Source organism: Camelina sativa, chromosome 5 (assembly GCF_030686135.1).
Source record: "Camelina sativa cultivar CO46 ecotype springtype chromosome 5, ASM3068613v1".
Classification (NCBI taxonomy): Eukaryota; Viridiplantae; Streptophyta; class Magnoliopsida; order Brassicales; family Brassicaceae; genus Camelina; species Camelina sativa.
In genome coordinates, this window is record NC_141884.1 from 10,260,617 (window position 1) to 10,283,912 (window position 23,296).

General features: G+C 41.0%; 1 protein-coding gene and 1 non-coding gene across 2 annotated transcripts; one reads left to right on the forward strand and one right to left on the reverse strand.

The window, feature by feature from the left end:
• Positions 1-8,543: 8,543 nt before the first annotated feature.
• On the reverse strand, positions 8,544-8,650 carry LOC147943516 (small nucleolar RNA R71). The gene has a single exon (XR_015558783.1). It is a non-coding gene; the product is annotated as a small nucleolar RNA R71 (small nucleolar RNA).
• An 11,594-nt stretch (positions 8,651-20,244) lies between these two features.
• Positions 20,245-23,058, forward strand: LOC147943517 (uncharacterized). Its single transcript, XM_087449775.1, has 2 exons — positions 20,245-20,407; positions 20,507-23,058. Exon 2 carries the CDS (start codon positions 22,345-22,347, stop codon positions 22,759-22,761), a length of 417 nt encoding a protein of 138 aa, XP_087305901.1. The 5' UTR covers positions 20,245-20,407; positions 20,507-22,344; the 3' UTR covers positions 22,762-23,058.
• Positions 23,059-23,296: the final 238 nt, after the last annotated feature.

Here is a 23,296-nt window from a genome sequence, read left to right on the forward strand (position 1 = left end):
CCATAGCAATGATCTAACAAGTCTAACATCACACAACAAGCAGATTAAAGAGTTAGCTTAGATAAGCCATGGTCATGCACTTACCTTTGCCACAGAAGAATCTGAACCTCAAACAACCAAGAACATGCTCCTAGGAAACTCCTACAACGATCCCAGCTACAGATCTCTACAGGAACAGCTTGAAATCTCCCAAAAACCTCAAGAATGCTCAAGAACAGTTCCTCTCTTCTCTTTTCTCTCAAAAACGGCCAAAGTCATCCAATGAGACAAAAAGGAGCGACTTAAGGGTTTCTTTTCCCTTTTGCCCAAAACGCAGCGTTTAACTTAAGTCAAAACGCACGAAATTGAGTCAGCATTGACCGATGCTCCACCTGCATCGATCGATGCACATCCCAAACCGGGATTCCAGTTCGCGGATGTTACAATTCTCCCCCACCAATCTAGATTCGTCCTCGAATCTCGAGCAACCATCAGCTAAGGACTCCGGTGCAACCGTCTCCACGGCCCGCACTCCTCCGACCGATCTACAGAAGGTCACCTCTAGGCGATAGACTCACGCTCCAGGCGTCATTTGCTCTCGACTTTTTGGACTTTCCTTTACTCATAGTCCTAAACAGCCCGCCACAAAGGCCACACAATGGCTAAACAGCCCGCCACAAAGGCCATACAATGTCTAAAAAGACCGCCACACATGGCACACTGACTCGAAAGTCCGCCACTAAGGCCACACAAGCCCTTCCAAGGCTCTCCACCGCTAAAATGGACAAATTCTAACTCCCGAAAAACTTTCCATATTTAGCACTTTCCATTTTTGGAAACTTCTATTTCAGGAAACTTTCCTAAAAAAACCCCGCCTCACGGAAACTTTGTACCCCGAGCACCACCTCATCTTGTTACTGAGTCGCACAACCAACCACCCCAAGAGACCGAGTAAACAAGAGAGATGGGCTAGAATACTCCATTCCCGCTCCAGCCACGGATTACAACTGGGACCTAGCTAGACAAGTTCAAGTTGCAGCTTGCTTCTCATACCACTTCTTAAACCTTGCCTTCATCTTCGCCTCAGGCTCCCAAGTCTGCTCCTCAACACCATCACAGTCCCACAGGACTCTCAACGAAGGAATCTTCTTCTTCCGAAGTTCCTTGATCCTCCTCTCGAGAACCCTTACTGGTCTCGCCTCCAATGTCATGTTAGGCTGAAGATCCTCAGGAATCTTAGCCAACACCCGCTCTCCCTCACGGAGACACTTCCGCAACATAGAAATGTGGAACACCTTGTGGAACGCACGCATAACCTCAGGCAACTCCAGCCTATATGCTATCGGTCCCACCCGCTCAATCACTCTGAACGGACCCATAAACCTTGGACTCAACTTAGTCTCTGTCAATGACCTGTTCAGACCCCGCAACTTGGCCATCTTGAGGTACACTCTTTCTCCCACCTGAACCTCAAGATCTCTTTTCCTCTTATCAGCATAACTCCTCTGCCTATTCTAGGCCTCCTTCATGTTCAGCTTGAGAACCCGAATCTTCTGTGAGGTCTCCTGAACAAAACTAGCACCAAACATGCTCCTCTCCCCCACCTGAGTCCAGCATAACGGTGTACGACATGGCCTCCCATACAAAGCCTCATAAGGAGCCATCTTAATACTCGCCTGGTAACTGTTGTTGTAAGCAAACTCTACCAGGTTCAGGTGATCTGCCCAATGGCCACCCCAATCCAACACACATATCCTCAGCAAATCTTCCAGCGTCTGGATCGTCCTCTCTGACTGTCCATCAGTCTGAGGATGATAAGCGGTACTCATATGCACCTTAGTGCCCATCTCTGCCTGGAATGCCTTCCAGAACACCGAAGTGAACTTAGAATCCCTATCAGACACAATGCTCGCTGGCACCCCATGCAATCTGACTATCTCTCTCACATACTTATTAGCCAAGACCGCTGCTCCATCAGTCTTCTTAATGGCCAGAAAATGTGCTGACTTAGTCAACCGGTCCACAATGACCCAAATAGCATCAAAGGTTCGTGACACTGGCAATCCTACCACAAAATCCATGGTGATCATATCCCACTTCCACTCAGGAATGGGTAAACTCTTTAGTAAACCGCCAGGAACCTGATGCTCAGCTTTCACTAGCTAACACACATCACACCTCGAAACCCAACCAGCCACATCCTTCTTCATCCCGACCCAGAGATAGTACATCTTGAGGTCACGGTACATCTTAGTCGCTCTTGGATGAATAGAAAACTTGCTCGCATGAGCCTTTCTCAGAATCTCCTGCCTCAACTCCTCATCCTTGGACACACAAACCCGACCGTGCACCAAGATAGTACCATTATCTGAGACCTGATACTCTGAATCTACATCCTTTGAAGCATTCACCAGCCCCAAATCCTTCTCCTGAGCCAACCGCACCCTGCTCAGTAGATCTGCTCTATCAACCGCCTCCAAACCAAATGGTTCCTGAGACACAGCACACAAACTCAACGCACCGATCTCTCCTACCAGAGACTCCATCTCCTGCTCCTGAGCCGAAGCTACCCTCTTCCGACTCAGAGCATCTGCAACCGAGTTAGCCTTACCAGGATGATAGGCTATCTCCAAATCATAGTCTGCCACAAGTTCCATCCACCGCCTCTGCCTCAAATTCAACTCAGGCTGAGTGAATATATACTTCAGACTCTTATGATCAGTAAACCCATGTACCTTTGCTCCATAAAGATAAGATCTCCAAATCTTCAGGGCAAAAACTACAACACCCATCTCCAAATCATAAGTAGGATAGTTGACTTCATGCTTCCGCAACTGTCGCGAAGCATAGGCAATCACCTTCCCATGCTGCATCAGAACACACCCCAAACCAACTCTAGATGCATCTGTATAAACCATATAGGGTTCTCCCTGCTCAGGCAAAGCCAACACTGGCCTAGTAGTCAACATCTCCTTAAGGCTTTCAAAGCCTTCCTCACACTCATGTGACCACACAAAAGGCACATCCTTCCTTGTCAGCTTAGTCATAGGGCGTGCTCTACTTGCAAAACCCTGCACAAACCTCTTGTAATAACCTGCCAAACCAAGAAAAATCCTGATCTCGGTGGCATTCAGCGGTCTAGGCCAAACCCTGATAGCCTGAATCTTCTCTGGATCTACAGAAACCCCCTCTGCAGAAACAATGTGACCCAGAAAACCCATCTCACGCTGCCAAAAACTACACTTGCTCAACTTGGCAAACAACTCCTGCTCCCGCAGCTTCTGCAGAACTGCCCTCAAATGAACTGTATGCTCCTCAGGACTCTTAGAATAAACCAGGATATCGTCGATGAAAAATGATGACAGACACGTCCAGAAACTCTTGAAACACGCTGTTCATCAATCTCATAAACGCTGCTGGCGCGTTAGTCAACCCGAAAGGCATCACCACAAACTCATAATGCCCATACCTCGTCCTGAAAGCAGTCTTCCTCACATCTGCCTCATCTATCGGTATCTGATGATATCCCGACGCCAGGTCTACCTTAGAGAACCAAGTAGCACCCCTCAACTGATCCAACAACTCATCAATCCTAGGAAGAGGGTACTTATTCTTCACAGTAACCCGGTTCAAATTCCGATAATACTCAAGTTTGCCGACATCAACTAGCCGCCACCTGAATATCAACCCTCTTGTTCGTCTAAGAACCTCTAGTAACTTGCCACTTAGGGAAACTTCCACAAGATAACTTATTCGAGAAATAGCTTTCCTCTTGGCAATTCTCCCCAGCAAATCATCAATACAAGCGTAATAAAACAAACAAGTACCATACGTTCGCATATTCTGATTCACCGCATCAAATGCTTTGCAGGCCGCTAACTCAAACCACTTTACTTATTCCCTTTAACAAACTTACCAAAACCTCGAATCTAACAACCCTGTCCATCTCCAATGAACTTCATCCAACATCGTCGCAACGATTAGTTTATCCTGCCATGAAGGCTTCTCTTGAATCTTATGTACCTAGCAAACATGCCACCCAATCCTGGCACATCATCCACACATTCATGACCACACCCGTCATAAAACCCTAGCCCACCGGCCAACATAATCCTAAAATCCAAGATTAAACCACCATCACTCTCGAGGTCTACATTCCATCGTTATGTTTATACTCATGTTTACATTGCTTGCTCCCAACTCCTCCACTCTTAGGTCGCAACCTTCGAGCCATACCGATCTCACTCTCAGACCAGCGTCTTCGAGTTACACCGTCTCACTCTTGGACCACAATCCTCAAGATCTCGGTATCAGGGGAACTACCAATCCCCTCAGGAGAACAACATCCCCTTAGCTACTCTCGGAGCCCTCAGCCCCTCGAGCTATCGGTATTCAGGGGAATCACCATCCCCTCAGGAGCAACAATCCTTAATGACTATAAACATCTCTCGACACAAAGTACATCCTGTGGTCCGAGTATAACATTGCAATGTTACACCTGCCCACTCAACAACTAATATCCAACTGGATTAACCTTCAAACAGAGAAATATCTGCTCCAACTGCATATGTCCACCTATCCGCCTCTCTAGGCCCAATACCCCTTGAGAGTAATCTCATACCGTCATCTACAACTGCTCATCCTCTTAACATAAGATGGAAAGTCCTTAACATCCGCAGCCCTCGGCTGCACCCCCGCACATGCGGCACAACTGGAGCCTACACTGGTACCCTTCTCGGTAACCGCTCCAACAGCACGTCAACAGATCCGCCAAGCAATCCTCTCGACCTTGAGCTCCACCTGCTGCAATCCCACACCTGGGTTCCCAGCACCCCCGGCACGCTCATCGACTAACCCCCTCTGGTCCCTCCTGATACGCTTGTGACCCTCTGACGTACTTCCTCGTCGAACTCTGGACCACACACTCGCTGGCATCGGGACACGCTCGACAATGACCACAACCACGTCCCCATCCACGACCAACAACTCAAACACCTTAACCACTGATCTTCCAAGAACAGAGGCTAACAAGCATAAAACAAATCAATACCACAAAAAAAAAAACATAACAATAACTCACCGTGGAATCTCATTGAAGGCTCGAAGAAGATGTTCTAGGACTCCATGCCACACACAATTGACTAACTCACATAATCAATCAATGCATGCAAATCCCAAACATATATAGCACAAAGCCTAGTGAACCCAAACCTAAAACCGTAAGGGCTCTGATACCAAAATGAAAGGACCGACCTTTTTTAAAAAAAAATAATAAATATAACATAATAAATAAACTACAACTAGTGGTCCCATACCTACTAGCCACCTAACCACAATCACAATCAACAGCGGAATAACAATACCAATAATAATCCAATAAATATAAATAGCAGAAAACATAGAACCAGCAACCTAGCAATGTTCTAATGACTCAACTCTAGCAACCTAGCAATGCCAGACAACATCAAACCGAGTTCCTAGAACATCCTCCTCTTCATTGCCCTGATTCCACGATCACACTTTGCCTTTACCTGCACCACAAACACACATTGCAATGCATGAGTATTTTATAAACACTCAGTAAGGCAATCCTCCCATCTACTGGGCTATACACACAAGCAATAGAGTCATCTCTAACCATCAAACAACAATCAACAAACTACAATCGACAAACCAAGACTCTGCATCGACCGACACCAACATGCATCGACCGACGCCACATGGGGATGCATCGACTGACACAGAAGCTGCATCGACCGATGCAAGTTACACTTGCATCGACCGACACCCAATCAGCATCGACCGACGCATGCTCAACATAACATGAATACCCTAGAGTTTTACGCGCCGTCCTCGCACTTGCATCGACCGACGCAAGATATGCATCGACCGGTGCAATGCCAAGCATCGTGTTTTCCCCAAAGCTTCTCACCGGATCTTTGTTCCTACAACCACAAAACTCGATCCCAAGCCACAAGAAAGCTTCCTAACGTCCATAGCAATGATCTAACAAGTCTAACATCACACAACAAGCAGATTAAAGAGTTCTCTAGCTTAGATAAGCCATGGTCATGCACTTACCTTTGCCACAGAAGAATCTGAACCTCAAACAACCAAGAACAAGCTCCTAGGAAGCTCCTACAACGATCCCAACTACAGATCTCTACAGGAACAGCTTGAAATCTCCCAAAAACCTCAAGAACGCTCAAGAACACTTCCTCTCTTCTCTTTTCTCTCAAAAACGGCTAAATTCGTCCAATGAGACAAAAAGGAACAACTTAAGGGTTTCCTTTCCCTTTTGCCCAAAACGCAGAGTTTAACTTAAGTCAAAATGCACGAAATTGAGTCAGCAACGACCGATGCTCCACCTGCATCGATCGATGCACATCCCAAACCGGGATTCTGGTTTGTGGATGTTACAATATTTTGTTGCCAAAGTAGGGCTAAACCACTGATATATCATGGTTTTTAGGTGTTTTTAGCCATGATATAAGTTTTAAATATAGAGTCTTCTTGGTATTTTTAGAGTCTTTTGAGTCTTTATAGGATTTAACATGGATGGGAGCATAATGGAGCTAAATAAGAAGATTTGGAGCTTAATCAAGCATTGAGGCTGAGTTGCAGAAGTTGGGAGACAAAATTTGAAGAGTGCAACGATCGACACATTGATAGCATCGATCGATGCTAGGCCAAATACGAAATTGGAAGTTTTCCCACAAGTTTTGAAGATTTACAAATCTGCCCCAAAGTTTTCCATATTTGCATCATTGGTCCCTGGCCGTGTTTAGGAATATAAATAGGATTTTTGGGTCATTGTTTTAGATCTAAGCTTTATTTTTCCCTGCAACCTTTTGAGAGCAAAACCCTGAGAGATTTTTAGAGAGTTTTTGGAGAGAAGAATCAAGACTCCTTCAGAGAAGATTCAGAACTCCTTTATTTCTTCTTTAATCTCTTTCTTAATGCAATTTATTCAGAAGATGTTTTGTGTTTCATTGATTATGTCTGAGTAGATCTGCTTGTTAGGTTTAGGGTTTCTCATTAGGGATTTCATGGATTGTTAGATCTGTTAATTTAGGATTCATTATCTTTCTTGTTCTTCATCATAGGTTGTTCTTAATGCTAGATCTTTGATTAGTCATCTGGATTTAGATCTTAAGATTATTGATTGATATGAGAATATAATTGATTTTCCTGATAAAACCTTTGGTGAGCAAAATTACTTTTTGCAAAGAGATTTGAATTAGTAATTTTGTGAACTTATCTAAACCTGATTTTATTGCTGGTTTTTAACTTGAATTTTGCAAAGAGATTTGGATTTTCTGGTTTTAAAACTTAGATAATATTTTCAGTAAGAACTGATTTATTTTATAATTGTGTTTAGAGTTCAAAAACGGTGCTTAATTGTTGAATCCTGCATGTTTAATTAATTGATCTGATTTTCCATGATTTCCTGAGAATTTCCCTAAGCCTAGCGTTTATTCCTATTGATTTACAACTCCTTTATTTTCTGTTTTTGCATTGCTATTTAAATTTAATATTTTGATTTAGCATAATTAAAAGAATAATAAGTCTATTGTGTGAATCTAGAGTTCTTGTGGATTCGATCCCTAAGTACTACAATTGATCTCTTAATTTGAGAGAGTAGCTCAGGGTTAAATTTGAGCATATCAAATTTTGGCGCCGTTGCCGGGGACTCTTTTGATTCACCATTAGATTAAAGTCTTTGATTTTGTCTAGATTTTTATTTTTCTGTTTTACTCACACGCTTTTGTTTCTTTCCTCTTGTGTGTTTCAGGTACATGCCTAAGCCTAGCACCATGAAAAATCCTAATGGTCCGGTTGTTAAGCTTACAAACCAAGAGTTAGGACAACTAGAGCGTGAAAACACAAAAGCAGCCAAATCAGCGAAGATGGCCAATATAATCATATTGAGACCTGATGAGGCTGGGGTTTTGAAGGATCAAGAGGGTAATGTGTACAACGAGCAAGGCCAGAAACTTGATGCTGAAGGAAGGGTTATTCAGGAAGAACTCGTCATGGCCGATGGGAATGCAGATGGCGTCGATCAACGCAACGATGGCATCGATCGACGCAACCAAGAAGGCATCGATCAACGCAATGCTGGTGTCGATCGATGCAATGCCAGAGCCGATGTGGAGAATGTTCAGAGGCGACGGGACAACAATGGAGAGCTTGTCAAGACTCTTGCAGACTTCAACAGGCCAGACTTGTTCTACGAGAACCGCTCTGCAATTGTCCCTCCTCCATTCCCAAGGAATGACTTTGAGCTGAAGCCTGCCTACTTCGCTCTTGTTGGACAAAGGCCATTCCAGAACTTGCCAAATGAGAAGCCTCTAGACCACATAGAGCACTTTGAGGACATAGTCACAAGCATCAAGGCTAATGGAGTTACTGAGGACTACCTCTACTGCAAGCTTTTCCCCTACTCTCTTGCTGGGGAAGCTTCTCATTGGCTAAGGCAGCTCAAACCAGGATCTCTGACAACCTGGCATGACATCAAGGTGGCGTTCTTGAACTATTTCTATGATGATGCGATGTCTGATGAGCTGAGGATTAAGCTCTCCACCTTTAGACAAGGACCTGCTGAATCTTACAAAGCTGCTTGGGTGAGGTTCAAAGCATACCAGAGAGATTGTCCGCATCATGGGTTCTCAGAGGTGCAGTTGATTAGTATCTTCTTCAGTGGTATTGATTGGAGGTATCAGATGGCTTTGGATGCTGCTAGTGATGGGAACTTCAAGACAAGGTACCCAGATGATGCTGAAAAGTTGATTGAAAGGCTAGCATCAAGCAACAGTACCAAGAATGCAGACTTAGAGCGGAGAAGGGCACATGAAGGGCATGATTCAAATCAGTTTGCTACGGTGAATGCTAAGTTAGATACAGTGCACAATCTTCTTGTGGGAAAGAAGTCTGTCCATTTTGCTGAAGATGTTGAGACATTTGAGCCGAAGCCAGAGACTACAGAAGAAGATGTCAACTATGTGTATGGAGCCGGATATCAGGGTCAGAAGTTTGGAAATCAACAAAGCAATAAGCCTTACAGTGGGAACTCTACAGGCTACATGCCTAAGCCAGACTACCAGAAGCAACAACAGAACACCGGCTTTACAAGGACCTATGGTAATTCTTCTTATCAGTCTCCACCTCCACAAACTTCTCAGAGTCGAATGGTGGCCATGCTTGATCAAATTCTTCAAGGACAAGAGCAGTTGACAGTGACATTCAATGGGAAGATTGATAATGTCTACAATGAACTGACTGGGAAGTTTGATGCATTAAATACTCATGTCAAGAAGCTGGAGAATCAAGTGATTCAGACTGCTGGGTCTATTAAAAGACAAGAGGAACTTCTTTCTAGAAGAACAGAGATGGATCCAAGGCATGCTTGCAATGCGATTTTGGTGAAGGAAGGAGACGAAGATCCGTCAGTTGATCCAGCATCGACCGATGCAGATGCTAAGCATCGATCGATGCAATCATCATCAAGCGTCAATCGACACAATGTCAGCATCGATCGACACCCCCCTCAGACTGCTACGGTTTCTGTTCCAGTTCAACCATCTGATTCACAACAAGCCTACAAGCCTAAGGTTCCTTTTCCTAAGCCTAGGAGATCTAAACAAGAGATTGAAGAAGCTAGATGCAAAGCTATGATGGACAAGGTGATGATTGAAATGCCTTTGGTTGATGCAGTCAAGTTTTCTCCTGGAATTAAGCGGTATGTCAAGAGAATGGTCACCAATGGTTTGAGTTCTGAGGAAGGAGCACTGCTTACAAAGGATGTCAGCTCAATCCTGTTGAAGCAGGCTCCACAGAGGAAGAAGGATAAGAAACAAGAGGTGGTTGTTTCTAAGGAAGTAAGTGTAGTAATTCAGAGTAGGATTGCAGAGAAGTTACCAGATCCTGGAAGCTTTGTACTTGACTGCTCTATCTCCACAGGAAGGTTTCCTCACTCTCTTTGTGATCTTGGTTCTAGTATAAACTTGATGCCACATTCTGTTGCTGTGAGACTTGGGATGACGGATTTTAAGCCAACTAAGATCTCTCTTATCTTAGCTGATCGATCTAGAAGGATTCCTGAAGGTGTCTTAGAGGATATTCCAATTAAGATTGGAGAATGCATGATTCCCACTGACTTTGTGGTGCTGGAATATGACAAAGAGCCTAGTGATCCTCTCATTTTAGGACGCTCATTCTTGGCTACAGTTGGTGCAATCATAGATGTGAAGAAGGGACACATAGCTCTGAATGTAGAAGATTTGGTCATGAACTTTGAGATGGACAAGCTGAGAAGGGTTCCCACTATTGATGGTCAGACATTTTCTGTGGAGGTTGTTTCTGATGACAATCTGATTATAGAGCTTCATGAAGACATTACTGTTGGGTGTGTCAAAGAGTTGGAGCCTGTAGAGGAAGTGAGTAAGCAAGCTGCTAAGCTTGAAGATTGGAGTGGAGATCATCTAATCAGTACTAGAGACCATGATGAGGTTCTGATGCATGACAAGTCGCTGGTAGATGACGTTTTTGTAATGGAAACACGGATTGCTGAGGAAAGTTGCAGAATCGTTGAAGGAACACGAATTGCAGACCAAGCATCAATCGATGCAGCTGTTGCATCGATCGACACTCCTTCCATAGACGGCTCAGACTTGTCCAAAACCGACGATTCTCGCGTTGAATCTTTAGCTGCAAGTCCTAGACCAGTTGTAAAGCTGAAATCTCATCATTCCACAGCCAAGAACTCACAGGTAAGGCCAAGGTATGCATCTCCTTCTCCCAAACCTTCTCCTATCATCAATAAGAATTTCAAAGGTACAAAAACTGTTGTGCAATTAACCAAGCCACGAGATTATCGTAGTGCGCTTGTTTCTTCTGTTGATGATTTTGCAGGACATAAAAGAAAGCCATCCATCCCTCATTCCCGTCCTGGTCCTACTCCTCACATCCTTGTCAAACCTCATGCAGCTAAAGCCTACACACCTCCTTGGATGAAGAGGACATCCTCTCAGAAGCATTCACTGCCATGTTCCGATCCACCAGATGCCTGAGATCCGACACAGTCAAGCTAATGACTGAAAACAAGCGCTTAGTGGGAGGCAACCCACTGGTAGGTTTTTCTTTTTCATTTTTCTTTTGATTTTCATTTATTTTTATTTTATTTGCCAATCTCTTACTTGATAACACTGGGGACAGTGTTGTTTAAGTCTGGGGGAGGCAGTTACTAACTACGTTTTTGTTTTTAAAAAAAAGAAAAAAAAAATTGTTTTATTGAGTCAAAATTTTGTTGGGAACTATGATTTTTCTTTTTAGTGTACTGCCTTGGTTGATTAATGCTGCAGATAGAATCCACAAATCCGACTAATGAAAAATCCAATGGCTGATCAGTGAGCCAAAGACATCCGAATTTCCAACAGAATCCATAAAAGCTTGAGGTAATTTCTGTACTTTTCTTTTTACCTCATCAAGGAGATTGATTTTCATAGAGATTGACTCCTTGTTCTTACCTAACAAGTAAGATTTCAGAAAAGAAATTGGTACTCCTCTCCCTCATTTAAAGTTTGAAATATTTTTCCTGAGAGCTTTGTTTAAAAAAAAAAAAATGAGATGATTTTGATCAGTTTAGAGAGGTAGGTAAATTACCTGTGGCCTCATTATTCTACTCTTAAGTCAAATGATCATACAAGCTTGGAAGCGAGGGGTAGGTAAATTACCGATGACCCCATTATTCGCCTACAACTTTGAGAAAAAAAGAAAGAAAAAAAAAAAGCAAAGCTCTAAGGAAGATTAAAAAGAATAAGTCTGGGGGAGAGAAATAGTACCACATGTGGTCAAAGATATGTCTTGCTTGTTATGGTATTGTACGGGAATGAGTCTAGAAGGTTCTTGATATTGATCAAATTGATGAGACTCACCAATGAAAGCTTAATGGAGGAAGTAGTGGAATTTGGTTTGAATTTGGGATGCTATGAAAGTCAACGGAGAAGTACATGGTGGTTCGATTTGGATTTATCTGCTAAGCATGTGGATTAAGGTTTGGATGATCATGGCATTACTTTAAAAAGAAAATGAGTTCCTGCGTTTTCAAACCTCTTTCACAGATGAAGTTTATGTTTTGCTTGAGGGCAAGCAAAGGCTAAGTCTGGCGGAGTTGATATATCATAGTTTTTAGGTGTTTTTAGCCATGATATAAGTTTTAAATATAGAGTCTTCTTGGTATTTTTAGAGTCTTTTGAGTCTTTATAGGATTTAACATAGATGGGAGCATAATGGAGCTAAATAAGAAGATTTGGAGCTTAATCAAGCATTGAGGCTGAGCTGCAGAAGTTGGGAGACGAAATTTGAAGAGTGCATCGATCGACACATTGATAGCATCGATCGATGCTAGGCCAAATACGAAATTGGAAGTTTTCCCACAAGTTTTGAAGATTTACAAATCTGCCCCAAAGTTTTCCATATTTGCATCATTGGTCCCTGGCCGTGTTTAGGAATATAAATAGGATTTTTGGGTCATTGTTTTAGACCTAAGCTTTATTTTTCCCTGCAACCTTTTGAGAGCAAAACCCTGAGAGATTTTTAGAGAGTTTTTGGAGAGAGAATCAAGACTCCTTCAGAGAAGATTCAGAACTCCTTTATTTCTTCTTTAATCTCTTTCTTAATGCAATTTATTCAGAAGATGTTTTGTGTTTCATTGATTATGTCTGAGTAGATCTGCTTGTTAGGTTTAGGGTTTCTCATTAGGGATTTCATGGATTGTTAGATCTGTTAATTTAGGATTCATTATCTTTCTTGTTCTTCACCATAGGTTGTTCTTAATGCTAGATCTTTGATTAGTCATCTGGATTTAGATCTTAAGATTATTGATTGATATGAGAATATAATTGATTTTCCTGATAAAACCTTTGGTGAGCAAAATTACTTTTTGCAAAGAGATTTGAATTAGTAATTTTGTGAACTTATCTAAACCTGATTTTATTGCTGGTTTTTAACTTGAATTTTGCAAAGAGATTTGGATTTTCTGGTTTTAAAACTTAGATAATATTTGCAGTGAGAACTGATTTATTTTATAATTGTGTTTAGAGTTCAAGAATGGTGATTAATTGTTGAATCCTGCATGTTTAATTAATTGATCTGATTTTCCATGATTTCCTGAGAATTTCCCTAAGCCTAGCGTTTATTCCTATTGATTTACAACTCCTTTATTTTTCTGTTTTTGCATTGCTATTTAAATTTAATATTTTGATTTAGCATAATTAAAAGAATAATAAGTCTATTGTGTGAATCTAGAGTTCTTGTGGATTCGATCCCTAAGTACTACAATTGATCTCTTAATTTGAGAGAGTAGCTCAGGGTTAAATTTGAGCATATCAACCACCTCCTCCTGGGCAATGAGGAGAGACCAGTTTCATTGCTGAGAAATTTAGGCTTTGAAGTTTTTTGAGTACAAATTCATCAGCATTCTTTGTCTCCATGAGGAAAATTATATCCGTAGAGACTCGCTTTTGAATCTCTCTTAGTCTGCGAACTGTCGTGGGATTCTCCAGACCACAATAGTTCCAGCTCAAGACTCTTAAGGAAGAGGATTTGAAGGATCCAGAAAATCCCCCTTCCTTCTAACCATAGTAGGTATGATAGAATTCCTTGGTGGCTCTTTGCTAGTAGACGGGTTAGATGCCTCATTATTACTCAAATTGAGTCTCTTTTTTGTTTTGTTCAGCTGGTCAGAGGCTATACGGTCGTCACCCCTGTTAGTTTGCCTTTCAGGGGTATTCCTTCTTTTGGTGAGTTCTGTATGATCACCTTGTTACGTTTGCTTGAGTTTGCACCCAAAAGTTGTGGTTGGTTTCTCATTGTAGGTTTTGGACAAGGGGGTCAACCTCTCTTCTTCTTAAGACCCGCTGGCGAGAGTTGGTTCTCAAAGCAGGATGGACAGGTAGATCCGGGCTTAGCTCTGGGAGAGCATTTACCAATGTTTGGTTAGTATTAATATTAGCCTCCAAGATATGGTCTGCAGTTTCTGCCATTAGTCCGCGAAATTTGCTTTGAATCACCCTTTGTTTCCTTGCAGCTTGTTCAGTAGGATCAGCGCAACTAACATACTGTATGGTGACATCGCGGAGTTCTCCCAAGACCTCATCTCTCGACAGAGGAGGAGGGGGGGGGAGGGGAGAGGTAGTTGAGGCCGATACATGTCTTTCCAGAGGTGGATGACGAGCTCGAGAGGTTTCTGAGAATTCAATCGGTAAGGTATTTGCACTACTTATAGCACTTGATTTTTCTCTCCACTGTAAGTTGGGAGGATGATGGTTGGAGTGATACTTGCCTGAATCTCTTCTAGGTAGGTACAATTAGGTCTGGGCATTCGGGTACCCGTTCGGGTTCGGTTCGGGTATTTTGGGTTTTCGGGTTTTCAGGTTTAGAGGTATAGGACCCGTTCGGATATTTCTAGACTTTGGATTTGGTTTGGATATTTCGGGTTCAGATTCAGATTACCCGAAGTTCACAAAACTCAAAATTTTAGTATCTAATTTAGACTAAATTATTTAATAATACGCAATATATCTAAAAATTTAGAGTATTTTCTACCCAAATTTACTAATAAACAGTTTAAATACTTCAAATTGTCGAAAATATCTAAAAATCTGAATATTTAAACACTTATATTATTAAAATTAAAAATATTACTAATATATTACTACTATATATTAATAATGTTGGTATATTCGGATACCCGTTCGGATTTCGGTTCGGATCGGGTTCGGATTCGGGTTTTTGGATCTAGAGATTTAGAACCTGTTCGGGTATTTTACAATTTCGGATACGGATTCGGATCGGCTTTTTTGGATCGGATTCGGATCGGATATTCGAATCCGGCTATTTTGCCCAGGCCTAGGTACAATGATCGAGAGGGGGTCTTCCCGTGCTAATTGAGTGTTGATATCTTGTTCTATCCGTAGAGGAGGGTCTATAACTCTGTAATCTAGTTCCCGAGTATTCTCTGAGGGGGTTAGCCTGAGTCATGGGCTCATGTCGGTACGAGTTTGTGCTTTGTTCCCTTCTTTGGTTAGAGTGGCTCTCCCTAATCGAGGGGAATTGTAACGACCCGGAACCTCGGTAAGAGATAGTCGAGAAATCCGAGTCAAGAAAGTCGAGGATTCAGAGTCGAGGAAGTCGAGGAATTTTATCGAGGGATTTTATCGAGGATCGAGGAATTCTATCGAGGATTTTATCGAGGGATTTTATCGAGGATCGAGGAATTCTATCGAGGATTTTATCGAGGAATTTTATCGAGGATCGAGGAATTCTATCGAGGAATTCTATCGAGGATTGCCGAGAGTTGCCGATACTTGGTATCGAGGATTGCCGAGAGTTGCCGATACTTGGTATCAGGGATTGCCGAGAGTTGCCGATACTTGGTATTGAGGATTGCCTAGAGTTGCCGATACTTGGTATCGAGAATTGCCGATAGAATGCGGTAACCAGCGACGATAGAGTCCGACGATAAAACTCGATAAATCATGGGGATTTGACGACGGAAATGGAGAGTTCGAGACTACTGAAGTAGTGAGCAGACGTTTGAACTGGGGAAATGGAATCCCAAGTTTACAGTGATCAGATCATTCAGGCTTGCAAGTTTCTGGATGAAAATTTGGTTCGGACGAACAGGTTTGTAAATTGTCGAGAAATGGGATGGGAGGTTTCGGTACTTAGTCCGAGAGACAGTCCGAGTAAAATAGGAATGAAAGTCCTAGTGATAGTGATAGTGATAGTGATAGTGATAGTGATAGTGATAGTGATAGTGATAGTGATAGTGATAGTGATAGTGAAGTGATAGTGATAGTGGAGTGCACTATTCGGAAATGGTTGCATCGGCGATCGATGGACCGGGCCGATGGACAAGGTGGCATGGTTTGGCTGATGGGCCGATAATGGACTAAAAGGACTCGATATCTCGCGGAGATTTAAGCCGACTCACGGGAAAGGAAACCCGAGAGAAATGGAAACTCGCTGTAATGGAAAGGTGATCGGATAAGGATAGATGCGAGAATTATAGGAAGTTATGGGTGGTGAGACTTATCATTCTAAGGAAACTTAGGGCGATTCGTGGATCCTATATAAGGGATAAAACCCTTAGGAATTTCCCTAGTTCCGCATAAGAATCCGAGAGCCGCCGCGAGAGAGAAAGAGGAGAGTTTCTGTCGAGCTTAAACCGAGAGAGATCCTAAGTCTAGAGTCGAGAAGAACGGTAAGTGTTCTTCCACCTTGATCCGTCGGTGGTTATGGTTATGGTTATGGGATTTATCTCGGATACTAATGGTATCGATCTGTCCGTGTAGAAGCGGGGATCAGATCCGAGCATAGATACCGAGAGATCAACACCTTAGGTCGATACCGAAGGTGAGTGCGTGACTGTGGCCGAGTTTCATGGTTGATTCTCTTGACCCGTGGTTTATTTAATCTTGTTAATTGCTTGTCTTATGGTTATGGTTTCTATTGCAATATGAATGATGGTTGGTCTAAGAGATTTAGGCGACTATCCATGGTATTTGATTGACTTGCGTGACTTGATTGGAATATTCCCTGTGTTAGATTGAGATTGTTGAACTGAGCCTAGTGAGACGGGATGACCGCTCCGCTAAGTAAACTTTGTTTGCTTACGCCTCCTTTCATGGACGCAGGAAAAGATAGGTCCGATGATCGGGACTTTAGTGGCTGACCAGCTCGTGTGACGGAGGCAAGGGAGAGGAAGGATGGTGTGGCTTTGGGTAGAAATATTCATGGCGTTATTTCATTTAGTTTTCGTTATTTCCATGCATGGGACAAATTGTTATTTCGTTGAATTGAACCTCTTAATATTTTAATGAATTCGCAAGTTTAAGTTAAGTTCATCTGTTATTTATATTCTCTGTTGTACTTAGTTAATTATCGCATAGAATTCGTCGGCCCTAGAAAATTTTTATCGGCCAGTTTTGGTCCGAGTATGGGTTTTTAGGGTCGGGGTCTTATCCAGATCTGGTGCTCTGACCCTTCAGCAGGCAGGGGGTGCGAACTCATTATGCTTTTCTTTCCCTTTCAGGTGATAGGGTATTCTTCTGTCCATGTTGTAAGGCCAAAGCAAGGTTCGGGTACAAGGGTTCTTCACACAAAGGTGAGAGTTTTTTGCCTATAAAAGCTGAAATTTCCTGCTCAAGCTAACGAGTAAAGCGTACCAGCAAGAGCAGTAAATGCAAGTAGGCCAGATTTCTTAACCTAGAGGTGAGAGGGTTCAAGTATTTAAGGAACAATCTTAAATAAGAGAGTGGTTTAGCGTTACCATTTGAGATGCTTGTGGTAGGTGGTTCGGTGGTATACGCTTGGAGGATGGTGGCGTGAGGGACGTCTCCTACGCCGGACTCACTAGGGGCCGACGGCCAACCTCAAACGTCGAGGAAAGCCAAAAATAGCTAAACTTTACTAGAAATGAGTATAAAAAATGGGTGAGATCTGTTTTATTTGAACGTTGTTTGCTTCTTACGGTTACCTTGGGAGTTGTGTCTGAGAGAGTTTTTTAGTTACGTTTGTCCGGACTTTCTTGCCTGGGCTTGGAGTGTCTCAGTTTTCATAGTTATTTGAGAACAATTTAAAGAAAACTGAACAATCAAAAACCCACTTGGATCCAAAATTTTAATAATTTATTCCCTTAATCGATTTACATCTTATACAACGAGAGAATATTAAAATTTTAAGAACCTGTTCAATGATGGTGAGCCTTGCTATGGGCGTGGATCGTGATTAGTGAGCTATATCGATCTGACTTTCGACCTATTAATTCCATGCAAGAACCTGGAAATCTATCTGTCAAACAAGAATGAATATAGATCTCAAAGAAATCCAAAAACCCAATCAAATAAAAGTAAAAATATAAATAGAAACTAAAAATACTTGATGGAATGTGTTCGACCCCTTGGTTTTGCGTTTTGTCTATTTTTCCTTTTTTATTAATTAGGGGTAAAACGGTAATTTAATAATCATCTTTCCCACACCCGATCCAGAAGCTGTAAACCCTAATCTATGGCTGTCAAAAAAATTTTTGCCTCAATTTATACTAATTTAATCATCTTTTCAATTGGATATGACATAAAAATAGTAGATCCCCATATCTAACATCATATTTTCGAGAAAAATCAACCAAAATCGAGTTTTTTTTGTTTCTTCCCATTAGGGTATAATCGCGGCGGCTCACCACTGCCTAGCGACTCCTTGCCGTGTAATCGGCCAAATCGGCCGATTTTTAGAACAGGGTGAACATCCCTAATTAAGGTTGGACAACAAAAATTTGAAAAATATTAGTTGTACATTTTAATTGCGGAACAAAAAAACGGGTTCTAATTGATTTTTTTTTTGTCAACAACGGGTTCTAATTGATTGTAATGGTTTTATATCTGGTTTAATAGTTCACGAATTTTATAAAACTAACTAACTATTAATCAAATACATTTTAATTGCGTATGATTGTTGATTTGTTCTGAATTTTAGTATTGAAATATTAATAAAGTAAACTGAAACCAAACCGAAAACTAAACTATATACCCAACTAATATATGTTTGGGTTATAAATGTTGTACCTAATCTCTTACCTTCTTTTTCCAATGTTTAAAAATCAGGCCGGAAGGTGAAAAATCTTTCAGGTCATTGAGTCAACGGGTCGGACCAATTAAATAGCGGATCAATTAGTTTATCGTTTTATTTACATTTTATGAATATAATATACAATGTTCTATAAATATATAAACAAAACATACATAATTATATAATAATAAATTTAAATTAAATTTTTAAGTAATTAGATAATATAACTATATGATTCTTTTATAAATAACAACATTTATTTCAAATCTGGTTTGAATTTGAAGTGTGATAAAAATAAAATATTTTAATTTGAGTTCGACCGTTGGTTCAACCACCGGTTCACGGGTTTTTAGCGGGTTTTTCGGTTCTCTCCGGGTTTTTATTTCTTTTTGGTTTTTTAAAGTAACCTAAACCAGAATATCTACCGGATCGCAGTTGGACCGGTCCAGGTTTAAGACATTGCTTTCTGTTTTTTGTTTCTTAAGGACCCTATCTCTTACATATTTCCTTATTTGTTTGACTAAAATATGCAATCTCAAATGGATAGCTATTATTAAAACCACAGTTATGAGATGAGAGAACATGACATATATGAGATGAGATAGGGTCTGTTTTGTCTCGAAATAAACATTCCATATTTTTCTTTTTTTCTTTTGGAGCTATCTTTACTTATAGCAAAAAAATGTCGGCTTATAATTTTTGTCTAAACTAAATTAAAAACAAATCTGATAGTAAAGTCACATATAAATATATAAAAATATATAATATTGCAAATTTGATAGTAAACTTAGTTTTTGAAATCAATTCTTCTGCACGTATATGCGGGTCTGAACCTAGTAATTATATAAATAGAAGCCTAATTAGGCTTTGATTGGAAGAGCATATGAAGAAGCTTTTTTAATTTTATCATCCAATCAACATTTATTAGGAGAGCATATAAGAGAACATTTAGAAGCTGCAGATGCTCTCATATGCTCTCTTCCTATATGCTCTCATTTGAAGCATTTCCCAAGCATTTAACTCTAAACTATTAATATATATTAAAATAATATTAAATAATTAATTTATTTTGTAAAAATAGAAAATTATGATTTCATAAAAGATAAATTTATTTGTTATAAGATAATATCTATAAGAAACTACTTTATGTTATTATTTAAAATAATATAATAATTTATTTTAATATATTAAAATATTAATGTGGATATAACGTTTATAATATATATTATTGTTTTATTTTATTTTAATGTGTTATATTATATATATTTAAAAAAGTTATTGAAATTAAAAATGTAAACATAGATATAAACTTTTATTAAAAAAATTATAATATATATTAATTATTTGTAATTAATATGTTACATTATAAAATTATATATAATTAAATTTATTAAATTACACATTTATATATATAACAAATTATTAAATTTATTAAATGTAAAAATATTTTTAAAAATTATATAGCAACGAATGATAATTAATTTTTTTAATGAAATACATTTAAATTATATATTTTTAATTAATATCATATATTAAATATTAATATAATATCTAATACTCTACTGCTATAGTATAGCAGCTATACCAATCAACTAAATGTATTATATTAATCATAGTATACAACTTATGCAGCTTAATGCTTATGTTGCATAATGCTAATGCTATAGTATATGTTGTTCTATTCAAGCTCTTAGAAAGGAAATGAAAAAGGAGCTGTCTTGGAACTTTAACTAAAGATTCTTGTCTTTTGCCGGTTAGATAAGAGGGTCGGTGAGGCCATGCATCTCCAATTTTATCGGTAAAAAAGCAATCCAGTGACAATCTGCCACCCGTACTACCGACCTTTCCAGACACCGAAGGTGACCTGATACTTTTTTTTTTCTTTTTTTTAACTCAGAGTAAATCCCCAGGCTTATGGAAGGGCCCGAGACTAATCTCTGGAGGAGGTGCAGCCCATGGATAGACCCTCTCTCCGAGTATTCAAATGGGCCGTTAGATAGGCCCATATCCATGTAAATGTGTCCAGGAAAATGTAACTTAGTTTCGCGTAGCAGGGGAATCGAACCTGAAACGTTGTAGCGTCCCAGTCCCGCTCTCTACCACTCGACCACAAGCTCCCGAACAAAAAATAAGCTCCCGGACAAAAAATTACAATGGAGGTAGGTGACCTGATACTTTCTCATTTATTTATTCTTTCAACCAATACTATATTGCACTCAGTTTAAATACTTTTATACGTACCACAACAATAGAAGTCGAATAAGCTGAAAACTCAAACAAAGAGCAGGAAAATTTTCAAGGATAAAGATTCTAGGCCATATGATGGCCACAGTTGCAAAGCTCCAGCAGGCCCATCCGAATACGACGGCTAAATCCACGTTACTCGGATTAGCTCGTCCTTGCGCCTCACGGTTTTGGTTTTGGTTTTGTGCTTTGTTCTTTTCATTAGATAAGTTTGAATCATGTTAGGATTTGGCTCTCTCAGATTTGGTGTTATCCTCTCTTAACCTCCTAGAACTTAATAGCTCTATTTTTCTATAAAACCCAGAAAAGTAATAAAAAAGAGGTAGTTTTAACTACCCATTTGAAAACCTTGTGTCTTGTGTTTTACTCTCTGATTGGGACCTATCAACTTGGTATCAGAGCGGTGCTATCGTGGTTTTGATCCGGACCACATCTCGTGGTGTCAAAACTTCTTATCAACAGTGCAACGTCAATCAGGGCAGGAACCAACAAGGAGAGGATCAAGGACTTGGAGTCCAACCTTCTTGAACTTAAGGAGAACGTGCAACAACTAAGTCAGGGATTTTCTGATAAATTGCACACTATGGAGGAGGCGATCAATCGGTTAACAGCTGTTATAAACGCTGGTCGTGATGAGGGTGGAAACAATGTTTGCGGGAACCAACGGAATAGGGGAGATGATCACCAGCTTCAACCTGTAAATCGGGGAGACAATCTGAATCCGTTTGCTCAAGGGCGAACAGTAAAGTTGGAATTCCCACGCTTCAAGGGAGGTGACCCTACCCGTGGATAAGCAAGGTTAAGCAATATTTTGATTACAACCATACTCCGGAGGATCAAAAGGTTGGCTTTGCGTCGTACCACTTGGAGGATGAGGCCAATGAATGGTGGCAAGCTACGTCCAAGCCTCCAAGGCATTACGGGAAGATGCAATCAACCCAACGTGGCCAGTCTTTGAGGAGGAGTTGTGGGTGCGGTTCGGACCTGTCGATGGAGAGGATTTTGATGAAGCTCTGTCCAAGATCCAACAAACCGACAGTGTAAGAATGTTCTGACCGAAATCGCTGAGAGAGGTTCTGAATTTAGAGGAAGTTCGAGAGACTACAAAATAAGGTGGAGGGCTGGACACAGAAGGCGTTGATGGCCACTTTTGTGGGAGGACTTGACTCTGCGATCGCCGACAGTGTAAGAATGTTTTGACCGAAATCGCTGAGAGAGGTTCTGAATTTAGCCCGAATGAAGGATGAGCAACTCCAACGCCAGAAAAAGAAGATCGGTTACAGGGCACCGATATAGAGATCACCATTCCCGGTCTCAAACTGTGGAAGCCAATTCAAGGAAACAGAACCACCATCGAAGGGCGTGAGCACCGCAGCTCCGCAGAAATTAAGCTGGGAAGAACTTAAGAGGAAGCGCAGCTTGGGACTGTGTTTTAGTTGCGACGAAAAATATATACCGGGCCATAAGTGCAAACAACCCCAACTGTTTGTCATGGAAGGTGAGGATGATGTCGAGAGTGATGAGGCTGAAGGGTCTGATGGGGAAGTCAAGGAACCAGAGATCACGGTGTATGCGCTAACAGGATGGGGAACAATTCAAACGATACGGCTTCAGGCTCAAGTCGATAAACATGCACTAGACGCTCTTGTCGACAGCGGGTCTACCCACAATTTCATTTGTGATCAAACAGCGAGAGAGCTGAAGCTGCCGGTTTCTTCCATCCAACCATTCACTGTGAGAGTAGCTGATGGGAAACCCTTGAAGTGTCATGGAAAGTTAGACGGAGTAGAGCTTATGATAGGTGACGTTAGATTTATCCTATCGATGTATGTGTTACCATTGACGGGATTGGACATTGTACTGGGAGTGCAGTGGTTACGACTATTAGGGCCAACTATCTGCGACTGAAATCTACAGACGATGGAGTTTTAGTGGGAAGGGAAGTCGTGTAAACTCCAAGGATTACACTCAAAATTACAGAAGGCAGATTCCGAAGAAATTGAGAAAGACGCAAGACGTGGTGGCACGAACTAACGAAACTAAGCAAAGTATACCGGAGGGAATGCAACCGTTGTTGACAGAGTATGAAGACCTTTTCAAGGTTCCCAAGGCATTACCACCACAACGGCCAATAGAGCATAAGATCACGCTAAAGGAAGGGACTGACCCCATTAACGTATGCCCATACCGCTATGCTTATTACCAGAAGAACGAGATAGAGAAACAGGTTGGTGAGATGTTGGAATCGGGTATCATCCGCGCGAGTTCAAGCCCGTTTTCGTCCCCAGTGCTGTTGGTTAAGAAAAAAGATGGGTCTTGGAGGTTATTTACTGATTATAGGGCTCTTAACTCAGCCACCATCAAAGATCGATTTCCAATTCCGGCTGTGGATGAAATGTTGGATGAGCTTCATGGGGCTATGTTCTTCACAAAACTGGATCTT

What these genes read in the sequence shown, in the direction of transcription:
- LOC147943517 (XM_087449775.1), top strand. Translation starts at nt 22,345, where the DNA reads ATGGAAGGTGAGGATGATGTCGAGAGTGATGAGGCTGAAGGGTCTGAT.